The 15985-nt window shown below is 35.2% G+C and overlaps 1 protein-coding gene across 1 annotated transcript in view; it reads left to right on the forward strand.

Annotated features, from left to right (window-relative positions):
- Positions 1-15985, forward strand: part of sxc (O-linked N-acetylglucosamine (GlcNAc) transferase sxc) — a 211300-nt gene that overhangs the window by 190681 nt on the left and 4634 nt on the right. The window contains exon 20 of the mRNA XM_090369293.1: positions 7132-7508. Within this exon, the coding sequence (XP_090225419.1) occupies positions 7132-7508 (377 nt within the window). The remainder of the gene's footprint in view (positions 1-7131; positions 7509-15985) is intronic.

Raw genomic sequence — 15985 nt, forward strand, 5'->3', positions numbered from 1 at the left:
TTGTTTTGCCTCATCCATCAACTAGTTCTAAGTTGCCTGGTATAAAATTGGAAAAAAGTGAGGGTCAACTACTTATTACCCATCCTCCAGTGTAATGGAAGTTTGATTGCAGGTCTGTCTGAAATTGTTGATGTACTGGGAGAAACTTTTGCACATATTTCAGCAAGAATATCTTAATGTTTTTTCTGACCATCAAAGATGCTTGTGGCATATAATCAGCTGTATATTAAAGAGGAGGTACATATGGCTCTTTTCTTTCTGAGGCAACCTTTTCTATGAAATGCCAAAATGTCTTTCAATAGCAGCTATCAATCATTTACTTGCATTGTTCAATTGAATATTCATTGAAGAGGAGTTTCTGGATTCTTGGCATAATGCAATTTTTTAGCCTTTCAGAAGCCAGGAAAGGACCCACAGATCCCAAGCAATTGCTGATCTGTGATTAGTTGTTTGTATAAAGTGTTGGAATGTATGGTTGAGACACAACTGTATGAATAATAGAAAATGAGTCATTTTCCAAAGCATAGCCTTCCTTTTAATAGGGGGCTGATCTATTCTGGATGACCTCATAACTCCCCCCCCCCCATACACATTGAGAAAGCATTGGAAACTGACACTGCTTGAGATCTTTAATTTTGTTGGTTTGAAGGGATATCTTCCCCTTTTTATAAAGAAATTTGTCAACCAGGCATTTCAAGTTGTCAGATCCTTGCTCTCCATCAAGAGGAAAAGGAGGAGTTCCTCCAGGATCTATTTTTTAAGTGAAACACTTTGCTATCAGAATAAACATCACAAGCCAGCTTCCATTTCAGCATCTTCTGTAAATCTTGCTGTGTAAGAGTAATAGAAAGACAGTTGTAACAGGTTATGAACCATCACAATGAGTTAGCATTATTTGGTGAATTCAGGTTTTCATCACAAAAGACTATCTGTGTCCATTTCTGTCATAAGTGAAACCCTAATCTTGATCCGGAACTCAAACTGGATGGAACTCTATACCACTTAATTCCTTGGGATTATATGCCCCAGAAAGTTTATCTCTCTTGAGTATATTTACAAGTTATGGGTGAAATCTTGAAAGGCATTAACATCCTCCATTCCCTGAACTCCATCAAACAGGGAGCCACTATACTTTATACTGTACACTGATTCAGTCAGAATTAAACTATGGTGTATGCTTTGGCCAGGGCCTATGCCTTTTAATGGCTTGACCTAATTCATCATTTTGTCATTTACATTGCCACTGGAGCCTTTTGTACATCTATTCAAAGCTTATGTGTTGATGCTAATGACCCATCCCTATCACTTCCCTATCCTTACAGTATGCATTCATATTGAAATGTTTGCTTGATTACCATGGTGTGTTTTTATGTCACCAGTCTTTTAATCTAATATGCTGGCTATATTCTGATCATATATTGTATTGTATTCGTTGTGTGTGTTGGCAGGCATTCTGGTATACACAAGAAACAGAAATTGTATCTGAAATAATGGCTTTGGCACTCTGGTCAACAAGATACATAAAAGGAGGTTTTTCTGGACAGATTTAGTATTGGGCATAGTCACTGCAGATAATCCTTTTTTTTTTTTTTTTGAGAGCTACCAAATCCCTCTTCATATGAATATGCCTATAACCATTCATCATTTAATCATTGATTGTCTGCATTTTATTGACTGCTATGGATATTTTTTTACTTTTTAACATCTTATCTGTTTTTAAAAGGAAAAATTTATATCATTCTGTTTAGCCTTACTTTCTTTTATAACATATCAAGAGCAACCCCTCCCACTCCCATTATAGCTTATACACTTTGTTTTGTTTTGGTAGTTTCCATAATTTAAAAATACAAATAATAATAAAACCCTTGTGTTTAGTGCATTGAACTCAGTGAACAAAACTAAAACACATAGGCTGAAAAATGGCAATTGAAGTTTAATGTTTATAAATGTAGTACTTTTCATTTGGATAGCAGTAATCCTAGAAATAATATGCAATTTGGTTAGCATTGAAATCAAGATTAGCATTAGCAGTGGCAAATGATGCAAGAAAGCAAGCTTATACTGCATCAGGCAAAAAAAAAAAAAAAAAAACAACACCTTTTTCCTTATCAAACACCTGGTTTGATAAGGAAAAATGCTTAGGGGTACTTGTACAATTTATGAAGTTCTCTGGGCAGTGCAGCCAGGATGCTAGGACAGCTTGTGGATTCTGTTAATGATATAAAAATTGTGCCAGCAGGGACAAAGATGATTATCCTATTGTACAAGAGTGTGATTAGGCCACGCCTGGAATACTGTGTACAAATTTGAAAACATTTTAGGAAGGACATCAATTATTAAGATATGTCGCTACTGTAAGATGACAGCTGAAATTAGCTTTGAGAATGAAATCAGATAATTTTGAACTAACATCCATTACATTTAATGGACTATAACTTACTCCTATTCTCATTTTTGTTTTCTCAATACTTATATCACATCAAACTAGCTTAACATTGCACTGCTCACCCATGTTAACCAGGTGCACTGCCTTAGATTTTATGTATTTCTTAACCAAATTGCATACTCCTATCACCTTTCTGTACAAATTGTGTTCCCCATATTCAAATGCAGCATCTCATGTCTGATGGCACCATGTTACCAATATCCCTACAATGTCTGCATTTGATGACTTAACCAGTACTTCAAATTCATAAAATTGTTTACTGTACTTCTAGCATTAGTTTACATGCAAGAATACATGCACCTGTTTTTACTCTTGGTAACCCTAACACTGCCCTATTGGTAGCCCATATATTTTCTTGATCCATGCAGACCACTAGCAGGCCTTGTTATCCCCAACAGCTTACCTTTGGGTTGCTTCATATCCCAATAGAAGCATTGCAAAAATCACTCTCATTTCTGTCTATGGGTGCCATTAAACTATTAGTTTGTATAGCCCATGTAACAGAAGTTATCTACAAAAAGATCTAGACCTCCAAAAAAGAGACCAGAAATTGTCAGACTTCCTAATCTAGAAGTTTCTGACAAATATGAGAGTAGGCATTAGCACAAGGACCACCTTTGAAGCAAAAGATGTCATAGAGTGAATATATTTGAGGCAACTAAGATTAGTAGTGGTTGAGACAATTGATAATTCAGATTCTGTCAGTAAAAGTAAGTGCTAATCTGCACTTACTTTTACTGACATGATGATGGAAACAGACATCAGTGTACTAATCTGCAGATTGAATAGAACTGAGACCATGTATGCTTGTGAAATAAAGCAGTTTTTGGGAGGTCTAGATCTTTTTTGTAGATAACCTCTGTTACATGGGCTGACATTTTCATTTACAGGATGACAGTGCTACTGTACAACTATTCAAGCTTTGGCCAACTTCTAGTAGATAATATAACACAGTTGCAAGTTCTGACATGGTAGTTTTAAAGTGGCCTACTTGCTGTGTGTTTGTGAACCATTTTGTTAGTTGCATAATGGAAGATGAAGATTGAGAAAGGTTATGTTATGTGCTCTTGTGTTTAACATGGTATATGAGTGATACAGAGACTGAAAGAGATGTCAGAGGTTTACAGAATTTTGAAGAAAACTACAATTTAAGTGGTACAGTCATATTATAGCTCAAAAAGCCAAAATGACCACTGTCAAAGACATCAGCAAATAGCTTCTGGAGATTGCTTCTATGAGTGAGTCAGCGATATCAGTGATGAGTCAATGTAGCAAGTATGTACTCTTCAAAGGAGATTAATTTAAAAGAGGAAAGAGCATTGCAGACCTTGGTGACAAAGATTAAAATTAAGATAGGTGCATTCTGCTAATTAAATTATCAAACAATGTAGTTTGGCTGCTTGTGATGTATTGAGTGGATAAGTTAAAAGTAGAAGGGCCTGTTTTATGAATTAATGAAATTTTGGGTATGATGTATCCTCAGCAAGATATACCCAGCTCCTTGACAGTGCCTCCTGCATATACACTACTCATTCCTTCCAGTCACTGTCCGGCAGAGTTGAGACAATGAGATTATAACTAGCTGATCTGGATGCCTCCGGTGTACAGTCCAGTGTATTACATTATATAGCAACTGGCCTGTGGAAGTTGTTTTAAAGCTCAATGTGGGAAATGTACAAAACATTTCCTCTTGGCATGATTCCCTTCACAACCTCAAAGGACTCATGCATAATAGAAGAAATGGGGGGTATAATCTGGAGACGAAACATGGGTTTCATCACATCAAGCCATCAATAAGCAAAGTAATGATATTGGTATTCACTAGTAGGAATAAGAAGTAGAAATAGGAATGGGAGAATACTCTTGAGGAACACAAAATTAACTGGAGAGCCACATGCAGTTTGTAGGCTGTTAACTGGAGGGACCTAGCTGAACTTTCTGATAACAACCAAAGCTTTTGAAGAACTTTTTTTTTTTTTTCTCTCCCTCTTCCCCTCACCATATTTTCTTTGATTATAAGTTATCACTTGTAACCTGCATTTTAGCCTGCTTATAATCTATTTTGCCACAACAGATTGAAATGTGGCAGGATTGTAAATATCTGATATTTTAAAATTAAGAACTCCTTAAAGGTTTGTTTTCATGAATTGCTTCCTTTTACACTCACAGTTCTGCAAGTTGAAGCTAGTAGAATTGGGTTTCTATTCTGTCTTTCCTTTCCTACATTTGTTATGTTTATTTCAAAATTGGCTACTTTATTTATTTTTTTTAATCGCATAAGGATTTTCCACAGATTGAGAACATTTTCTCATATTTTTAATTTCATTCATATTGATGTATGATTTAAATTAAAACAGAACAAAACTAAAATTGAATAAATAAAACAATATTAATACAAAAGCAAACATTTATACAGATTCAAATTTTTTAGAATACACTTTTGGTATTTTAGTGTCAAATGAAATTTTTGTACTTTTTTCAGAGATCAGCAGTAATCTGCAACCATGTTTATGTTCCATCTTCCTTTATTATGTTGATGGAATTGTTTGTTCAGTTTCTCATAGCCAGAACCAATGTTTTCCAGAAAGTGTGTGGGGACATAAGATATAAACCTCCATGCTAACCTTACATCCTAATTTTTTTGTAATTTCTTGAGCATAGTTTCAGTGGTACATTCATGTTTGGCATTTTTCTTGTTCTCTAAGAAGCTGAGCATTTTTGAAGCCAGTCCATGATTCTTTTTCAGTTGTGGTCATTGTTTGAAGTTAACTGTTATTTGTGATCCAACAAAAATGCTTTCTTTAAGTTTTGTATGGGATAAATTGATTACAAAGATATTTAAAGCAGCTATCATCCTTCCTGAAGCCTTTACAAATTACTTTACTGAATCTGATTTGATGTGAAGTGGAGATAACAGGATTGGGTCCACCAGAATTTCATGTTCTATACTTTCCTGAATGCAGTACAAGGTCAGTGCTTCCTTACCCAATGCTAATTTCATTTTCTCATCTGGAAAACAAGGGATATTAGTGTAACCTGTTTGCAAATCTGATAACATACATAGAATCTTTGAGTCTTCCAAAGTAACCAGTTGTCTTTCGTGTTTAACCTTATTGAGTTTTCCTTTGTGGCAGCTTAATAAACACACTCCTTACTGCCTGCCACTCATTTGGAGAGGTCTGATTCACTTCCCACCCCTGATTGGAGGAATTCTTTAGGCTTCTTCAATTAAGGCTTTAATTAGTATCAAGCATAAGTAGGTTTTTCTACTTGAATAATATGCATGTATAAGACAATCCATATTGGGATTAGTCACTCATTATGTGAAAGTGTTGAAGTGGGAGATGACTATGAAAGGAAACAGAATTTTTTCCTTACCCTCAGCTGCGGTTATGAGACTAGGATATCTTAAGTCACCCTGAAGTGTTTAGTTTGCAGACTTTGTGGTCCACCTTTTAAGATATGCTTTGTATAACTCTTAGCACCCCTAAACCAACCTAGATTTCCTTCTTTGGATCCTCTTTAGAAGGTTTTTTTTTTTTTTTTTTTTTAAGTGAGGCCTCCAGATCTAAATACAGTATTTTAAATGTGGCCTCAGCATCATTTTGTAAAGAGGGATAATAAGCTCCTGCTAGTAAAGGTCCTGTAGATCATTGATAGTAAGTATGCTCTGCCTGCTTGTTGTTGGTATTTGGCTTAACGACACAAGGACTACTGAGACCAAATTGTCTGCTCATAGTTTATTTAGTCAGACTGCTTGCTTACAGGCATCCAGAAAGGTTCTGTGTGTTATCAACCAGCCATGCAAAAGTAGCAATTGTTATAGATGTCAGTATGATCAGTTTGAATTAAATGGCAAAAGGCAAACTCTTTGCTACAATGTAGCAATTCTTCTAATATCAATTTTAATCTACCACAATGAAAGTAAGGTGCTCTTGACCAGTTGTGTTCATCACAGGCTTTGCAAAATGTGCATCACATCCATTGCAAAGTTTAGTACCACCTAAAATATTGTACATTGAAAGTATTTGTATAATATGAATAGAAATTGTGAAACACTAGTGTGCATTTTCCTTCTGGATATTTGTTTGCATTTTTGCTTTCAGTTTCTGTATTTGATCTCTCCAGTGATAGACTTTTGGCTTTCAGAGTTGGGTTTTTAAGGTTATGCCTACATTAGAGACAACACCATTATTCAAGTTGAACTAAATTGCAAATATTGTTTTAATATAAGTGGTATAACCAAAAAGTGACCCTTCTGATTAAAACTATTTTGAATACAGAAACAAAAACAAAATTCAAATTATTTCAGTGTGTGCATTGAAATATAACCTACAACCTATACTTCTTTGCAACAAACAGATTTTTGCCATTCAATTCAGTTCTGTTACTGGGTTCACTTCCCATCTCTGACTGTAGGAATTCTTTAGGCTTCTTCAATCAGAATTGCAATTAGCCCGACTCAAACAGAGGAAGCAGGATTTTCTCCTGTAGGTTCTGGGTTTTTACTGGAATAATTCAGAAAAAAAAAAAAAAAACTGACTCTCTGATAATGAAGTAAATCTAAGAAATTTGTGGTAATGAAAATAAATCTAATTATATAGTGTAATTAAATTTATTTCTATTACTATGTTGTTATTGTAATAGAAATTATGAGGCATATTAATGTTATTCTCTTTTTGTAGATTTTAAAAAGGGTCCCGAATAGTGTTATCTGGCTACTTCGCTTTCCAGCTGTTGGAGAACCAAACATCATGTCATCCTCGAGTCATTTTGGTGTTGTTTCTAGCCGCATCATATTTTCAAATGTAGCAGCTAAAGAGGAACACGTACGACGAGGTCAGTTAGCTGATGTTTGCCTTGACACACCACTTTGTAATGGGCACACAACTGGTATGGATGTTTTGTGGGCTGGTACGCCAATGCTTACATTGGCTGGAGAGACTCTTGCTTCAAGAGTAGCATCATCTCAGCTGACATGTTTAGGTGTTCCAGAACTTATTGCACGGTCTCGTCAAGAATATGAAGATATTGCTGTCAGATTAGGAACAGACAAAGAATAGTAAGTACTTGTTCTGAGTCAAATTAGTGATAAAAATTTATAATTCTCTAAAATAGTACTGCTATATAATTAGTATAGCCCTCTGTTTATCAATTTGCTTGCCTGCTTGAGTCCATATTTTAAAAAAAATAAAATTTAAAAATTAAACTAAAAGTTTGAGATAAGCAAGTTTAATGGTCGTGTGTGTGCGCGTACATATGTACATACTGGTTGCTAAAAGTGAAAAATATTGATTTAAATAGAACTGAAAAGTGTTACAGTAATTGGGACAAGAGTAATTTTCCTGTTATATGCTAGAGGAACAAAGATTGTGAACAAAAGAATAAAGTTATAAACAATCGTGATCAACATGCACAGAAATTCTACAGGGTATTCCATAACACTGAAACCAGGGATCTGTTATAAAATGTTGAGTGGGTGCACCATTTGCATGAACACAAAATTGTAAATGTTTTTGCTAGTCTAGAACAGAATGAATTACTTGATGTAATCTCACTGCATGCAGTGAGTAACAGTTTGTGCTTTAAGATGCTCAACACTGTATATTTTTGCAGCCTACACCTTGGCTACGAGATGCACCTTACAGGTTGGTTTAGAAGTGTAATGCTAGGGGGATTGCAGGCCATTCTGCCGATTCTCAGCCTTCCAATATAGTTTTCAAATTATTATTTTAACAGAACTGGAATTTCTCACTCATTAATATTGGGTATTTGTATTTACAGTAAGACCTGGTTAATTCAAAGTGCAAGGGACCAAAATACGTTTTTGATTTAAACAGATGCAAAGTATCTGTGCAGATTCTCAACATTTCAGTATTAACCAAGAAATTTTTAGTTGGATACTCTTAACATAGAATTTTTTTGTAATTCTCATTTTAAATAATGGTAATCTTTTAGTTTTGTTGTGACAGATACTTGTGAGTAGATGGTTAACATGTCAGTATAGTCAATACGAAGAAATTCATTAAATTTCTTGCACATAAGATTCAGTTTTGTTTTTACTGCTGTTATTAGTGATACAATTTGATTTATACAAGCTATATATTAATACATTAAAATAACCTTTATGTTGTTAATTTTGTACTTTGTGTTGTTTTATTGAGAGAGAGAGAGAGACTGACCAATCACAGTTATACATAGGTTAGTTCAAAACAAGATAGAGGTGGAGAAGAATTGTTCTTTCTGTCAAATTTTGCATTCTCTGAACACAGAGCAAACTTGGAGTAATTTTTTTGTTTTCAATAGTTATTATTAGCATTAGCATTAGTAGAGGCATATGATGCAAGAAAGCAAGCTTATTCAGCATCAGCCAAAAAAAAAAAAAAAAACAACCACTACTCCCATTTCACCCCTCAATTCGTTCGAAATACCTGTCCAGCTGAGCCTTAAATTTGTTTAGGCTATCAACTTCAACAACAAGCGATGGAAGTCTATTCCACAAACCAACTGCCCGCTGGCTAAAGGCGAATTTCCGCACAACTATCCGACATCCGTCCTCAATTTGAATTTATGCCCTCTCAGGTGATTATTCTGAGCAAGAGGAAGAATCCCATCGGCATTGAGCATGCTCAAGCCATTCAAAGCCTTGTACACCTCTATCAGATCACCTCGGCGATGCCTAGTCTCCAGGCTCTGTAATTTGCAAAACTTAAGCCTTTCTTCGTAAGAGCAACCCTTTGTTCCATTCACTAATCTTGTTGCCCTTCTCTGTACTCGTTCCAGCAGCTCTACATCCTTCTTGAAATGAGGCCTCCAGACCTGTATACAGTACTCAAGGTGTGGCCTGACCAATGCCTTATACAAGGGAATAATCACATCCCTGTCCCTGCTAGAAAAATTCCTGTATATCATTGACAAGACACCATGAGCTACTCTTGCAGCTCGTCTGCACTGCTCAGAGAACTTCATATCTGCCTGCACAATTACCCCCAGGTCCTTTTCATTCTCTACCACTGTCAGCGTAGTACCACAGAGTTGATACGTTGATCTGGGGTTACTGTTTCCCATATGTAGTACTTTACATTTGTCAATGTTAAACTTCATTTGCCACCTCTCAGCCCATCTGCTCAACCTTTCCAGATCCTGTTGCAGCAGCATAGTATCAGTAGTGTCCTTAACAACCCTGCCAACCTTTGTATCGTCTGCAAACTTGGACATTAAGCCTGATACACCATCATCAATATCATTTATAAATACAGAAAACAACAATGGACCCAACACTGAACCCTGAGGAACTCCACTAATAACATTAGTCCACGTTGAGCAGTGTCCATTGATTACCACTCTCTGTCTTCTGCCACTCAACCATCCCTTTATCCATAGCAGCAATTTGCCTCGAATGCCACACTTCTCCAATTTGTGCAGCAGTCTTCCATGCGCAACAGTATCAAAAGCCTTTCTAAGATCCAAATATATAATATCAAAGTTATTCCCTGCATCCAGTTCTTTTGTGACTACATCATAGTATCCAATCAAATTGGTCAGACAAGACCTGCCCTTAACAAACCCATGCTGTGTCTGAGCTATAACTGAATTCTTGTCCAGATGATCCTGCAGTGCTTCTTTAACCAGTGCCTCCATTAATTTTCCTGGAACCGAAGTTAAACTAACAGGTCTATAATTACTTGTGTCAGCCTTTGATCCTCCTTTGTGAATTGGGGTTACATTTGCACATCTCCAGTCCATGGGTACCTCCCCTGAGTCCAAAGAAGCTCTCATAATTATGGCTAGGGGTTTGCTTACTTCCTTTGCTGCCTCCTTTAATATAACTGGATAGATCCCATCCACCCCGGGTGCCTTTTTTATGTTTATCCTCAACAATTTCTCCTCCACTTTCCTCTCAGTTATTAGAAAATCATCTAGCTCACTGCCAATGTTTACTTCACCTACGACATTCGCCTTCCTGAATAACTCCTCATGTGTGAATGTAGATGCAAAATACTCGTTTAGATTGTTAGCCACCTGAGCTGGATCCTCAACTGTTGAACCATCAACATCCAGTGGACCAATCTGATTCATCCCTTTCCTTCTTGAGTTTAAATAGGTAAAGAACTCTTTTCTGTTTTTCTTTGCATCCTTTGCCAAGGATTTCTCATAATCTGCCTTTGCCTGCCTAATCTCCTTTGTGACTTGGTTACAGACCAACTTATATCTATCATAGGCTTCCACGTCACCCATTAATTTGTATGTATCCCATGCATTTTTCTTCTCTGCCATATGTCTCATTAGTTCATCTGACAACCATTTAGGCCTGAACCTTGAACAATATTTCTTGGTTGGTATGTAAAGCCTGGAGCTTCCAAGATTAGTTCCTTGAATGCTTCCCATTTTGAATTTGCTGTTGGTAACATCATCAGTTGGTCCCACTGTATAGAATTTAAATACTGTCTCAGACCAGCATAGTCGCCTTTACGAAAGCAAAAACCCTTCCCTTTACCTCTGATGGTAGTTACCTCCTTGAGTAAATCCCACTTCAGCACACTGTGATCACTGCCACCCAGTGGTTCATTTATCTGCAGATTCCTAATGCATGAAGAATCACTACTGATAATCAGATCAAGAGTATTACTCCCTCTAGTTGCCTCCCGAACATGCTGGTGTAGAAAACAATCATCCAATAAATCCACAAAAGCCTTGCTAGTGTGTGAGTGACCAAACCACAAATTCCAGTCAATATCTGGGAAATTAAAATCCCCCATTATAAGACTCTCTGATTTACTGGCCCATTCTATTTCCCTGTACAGTATCTTATTATACTCATCAGAGTCATTAGGCCTATAGCACACTCCTACTCTCAATTTTGATTTACCTATACTTATGTCACACCAAACTGACTCAACACTGCACTGTCCAGCGATGTCAACTGGCTTCACTTCCTTGGATTTTATGTGTTTTTTAACTAATAGCATAACCCCTCCTCCCTTCCTATCCTGTCTATCCTTTCTGTAGACGTTGTACTCCCCAAATTCCAGTTCTGCATTCCTTATATCTGTGTGACACCACGTCTCTGATATCCCAACAATATCTGCCTTTGATGTTTTGAGTAATACCTCAAATTCATCAAATTTATTTACTAAACTCCTAGCATTAGTGTACACGCAAGTATACATGCACCTGTTTCTATTCTTAGCTACCCTAACACAACCCATGTGTTTACTTGTACCGCAATGACTTCCAGTAGTCTCTGAAATATACTGCATCTTGTTTTTCAGGCTTCTGCTCATTCCAATAGAAGCAGTGCAAGAATCTCTTTCACCTCTGCCAGTGGCTACTGTTAATCCATTAGTCTTTGTCTCCCCCCAAGCTAGCAGTTTTCCGACCCACCTAACACTGCCTCGATAGCATCAGCAAATATTCTTGCACCCTTTCTATTTAAGTGTATCCCATCCCTGTAGAAGCAATCTCTCCTGTTAACAAGTACAGTCCAGGCTGAAAAAAATTCTACCCCTTCAGCCTTGCACAATCTTTCCAGGGCCGAATTGATCGACAAGGCTCTCATCATATACTCCCTCCTATCGTGTCTGGGCAGAATTGCAGACACTTTCAAATTCAACCCTACTTCACGGCTTTTTTTCAACAGTGACCTGTACTTGTTAAGTAATTCCGCTGGTCTCCTACTCTTAATATCATTAGTGCCAACGTGTACAACTATATCACCTTTTGTGCCCTTAAAAGATGATATCTGCTCTACAACGTCATCAACCTTTGCCCCTGGCAGACATTATATCTTCATTAAACAGAATTTTGCACAGTCAAGTAAGGGAAGTACAGGCAACCCCCATATAACACAGTACTTCTACAACATGATTTTCTCTAACATGATGATAAATTGCGGCAATCCTTGCACAACATGGTCCTTATATAATATGGCTTCGCTCTAACATGGTTAGAGAATTGTAGTAAACCTAGCATAAAGTATATTTGAGATTGTGTGGGGAAACCCTGCTGTTATGTTGGATGTAATTTTTCAGCATTTCCATTCTTTTTGTGAATTCCCACTATTGACTTGCTAGGTATGCAAAAAAAACTAACATAGCACAGAATCTAACATGGAAAATCCCCACGTTAGATTCTGTGCTATTGAACTTGTGCTTGTTTGAGACCATAAAAATTTGAATTCGAAACGTGCAGTTCATGACTTAAGGTTGTGTAAGTCATGGTTATTTTGGTTTTTATTTGATTGTTTATAAATTTTTCCAGGTATGTATTACTAAACTTGTTTCTTAAGAACCATATTGGAATAATTTCTGTGTGAATTAAATTCCAGCCCTGAAATATGCTTAAGGAAAGTAAAAAAAAAAAAAAAATAAAATAAAATAAAAAAGCACTGCTCAAAAGAAACTTGATTTCTCTAGAATCAAAGATACAAATCAAATTTTGGAACATCAAAAAGGGGGAAAGGTATCATACGTTAAATGAAGCAACAATCTGGAACAAAGAAAAATGAACAGAAAATTTGCTATAGGATCTTCCTGCAAATATGACAGCTCATCCTTGAGTGCTAATAATTGAAAAAATGGAAAAAAAGCACTCAGCATTTGGATTAACAGATTTGGATATTACTGTTTTTAAAAAATATTGTTTCCAAGTTATATATATATATATTTAAAAAAAAAAAAAGTGTATTTTTGTTAGCTTTTAGAACATAATCCCCTTTTTGTACTGATTCTTAGTCCCATATAACATGGTTTTGCACCTTAACTGGCATATCAGAGCAAACAGTTTACTGAATTAAAAAGGAGATAAAAGGTATGTAAATCACCAAATAAACTTTTCCACCCATGTTCCAAAAGTCATATTGACAATTTTGACAAGTGTAATACAAAGTTGTCAATGAGTTTCATGCTGTAAACATTGAATTTCATATGATAAAGAAAATTCTCAGACAACTAAATGAAGTTATAGGACTTGAATGTAGAAAAAGAACTTTGCAACAAATAATTAAATGTTTAGGATTCCATTGAAAGAAATGTGCAACAGATATAGAATTTTTCTAAAAGAATGGTCTGATATTTTTAACTTGTGATTTTCATATTTGAGGACCTTGAAACATTTTAGAGAAGGACAACATGTACTATATATGGATGAAATGTGGTTGCATAACTCTTATATGGATGCAAAAGGCATAGAAAGAAAATGTAAGGTGGAACCTTACATTTTCTTTCTATGCAAATAAAACAGTGAGGAAATCACAGTAAAATACAAATAAAACAGTGAGGAAATCAGTTTTAGTTCCAGAAAGTAAAGGCTCTCATTTAATTATTGCATGTGCTAGAGGGATAATGGTTTTGTTCCTAATGCTTTTTTACTTATAGTTATAAAGCTCAACAGAGGATGGGAGATTATCAGAATGAAAATGAACTGGGCAAATTTCAAATGTTATAAAGGAGGAAGATTAATCCCAGTATTATCCTAAAAAGTATTTTAGTCATAGATAATGCTCTGTATCACAATCTTTTATTAGAAAAGATTCCAATGTGTAGCAATAAAAAGTGTGATGTGCAAGAATGGTTGCAAAAAAAACTATCATATGATCAGAATATAAACTATCAACGATGAACTATACAATCTAATTAAACAACATAAACTATCAAAATTGTAAAAACTGTATAAATATTAGAAAGATGTGATGCCTGAAAATTAATCCCAGTATTCTGCGAAGTGCATTAGTCATAGGTAATATCCTGTATCACAACATTTTGTTAGAATAGATTCCAACATCTAGCAGTAAAAAGTGCGATGTGCAAGAATGGTTGCAAAAAAAAAATTGTATATAATATACAATATAATGTACAAGACTATCTTTTCCTAACAATACCAGAAAGAGTAGTCTTGTGAAAAGGAATGTCTGGAAATGCTTTACACTTACTGTCAAGTGTTATTGTGTATTGTACTCACAATACTGATACTGTTCTGCAATAAATCATCAAACATAAACTACATCGCAGTGATGATCATAATGCCATATCAGGTGTATTGAAATCTTGTTCCATTTCTTTTCTTTTTATTCAATTTCATATAAATAATAACAGAAGTGCAAAAAGAAAAATTCTATAAAATAGCTACATTAATTGACTGCTGACTATTACAAAGTATATTTGGTGGTGTTTGGATTTAATAGCAGTAAACTCAAAGGCCCATCGTTTTTCCAAAAGTACATACCTCTTAGTGATGTGTTAATATAGTTGCCAAATTTCTGGACCTCACTGAGAGGGAGAATGCTAAAGTGTGGTTTCAGCACGATGGTGCAGTTCACACTTCACATGCACATATAGCCATGTTATCACTCTTATTCAGAGATTGCATTAAAAAGAAATACGACCACCACACTTGGCCAAATGTTGCCATTAAATTTATTTTTGTGGTGATGTCTAAGACAGTGCTGACAATTTTTGGAAATTGTCATTTATTAGAAATTTATTGGTAATTTTATACTTAGCATGCATATTTTATTGGTGTTATGGATAAATATAAACTATAAATGAATATCACGCTGTTTTACACAACATGCATACACACTTGTTTCAGCTGGAAGACAAGAATAAATTATTTTAGTCAAAAAGCCCAACTACCAGCTATGTGTACTTAGTCAAAAATGTGCATTTTCTCGGAGAAAACCTTAAAATTAATAAAGAATTTATATACAAATATAGACAAAATATAAAATTTCAGTTATAAATAGAATATGGCACATTTCAGGGGCTAACACTATTTAATAAATCTAAACCATAATTGCAGACTAAACTATTAAGGTTTAGATATATTAAATGGTGCTAGCCTCTGATAATGTGCCATTCAATGAATTCTATTTCTAATTGGTATTTTGTTTTTTGTCTGTATTTGTATATAAATTCCTATTAATATTAATAATTTTCTCATTAAGGGCAGATGCACTTGTTTTTAACTCAAGGTACATATACATAGCTGTTAGCTTTTTGACTAAAATAATTTATCCTTGCATTCATTACTTAAATGAACATGTGCACATTCAGGATAGATATTGATTGATTCTGATGGCATTGATCTGGTCTGATGCTTTACTCTGTAGTTACTATTTAGTAGCAGAATAGTGTTAATATTATTTTGTTTTATTATTTATTTTGGTAAACAGTGGTCGCCCGACACTCATATATAATATGCTTGTGTCCTTCTGTCTGTGATGCTCTTTGAACTTGAATAACTCAGACTATAAACAAGCTTTTGACCTGATTCCTTTTGAAATAAGTTTTATTTAAGTAAAATTTAGAAAATAATTTAAAAAATTAAGTCCCCAGAATTGATTTAATTCCCAGTGACACTAACTTTCCATTTACTTTGAAGGGAAGACAGTTTCGTAGCATTTTTCATCGCAATCAGCAAATCTCAGGGTCAGAGTTTCAAACAAAGTTGGCATATTTGCTCATGGACAACTTTACATAGCAGTTTCCAGGTCCTGATAATTTTTGTGCAGTAATTTTAATTTTTTTAAAGGACAATATA

The sequence above is a fragment of the Mastigoproctus giganteus genome, chromosome 3 (genome assembly GCF_048544385.1).
Source record: "Mastigoproctus giganteus isolate SK-2022 chromosome 3, ASM4854438v1, whole genome shotgun sequence".
NCBI classification, from domain to species: Eukaryota; Metazoa; Arthropoda; class Arachnida; order Uropygi; family Thelyphonidae; genus Mastigoproctus; species Mastigoproctus giganteus.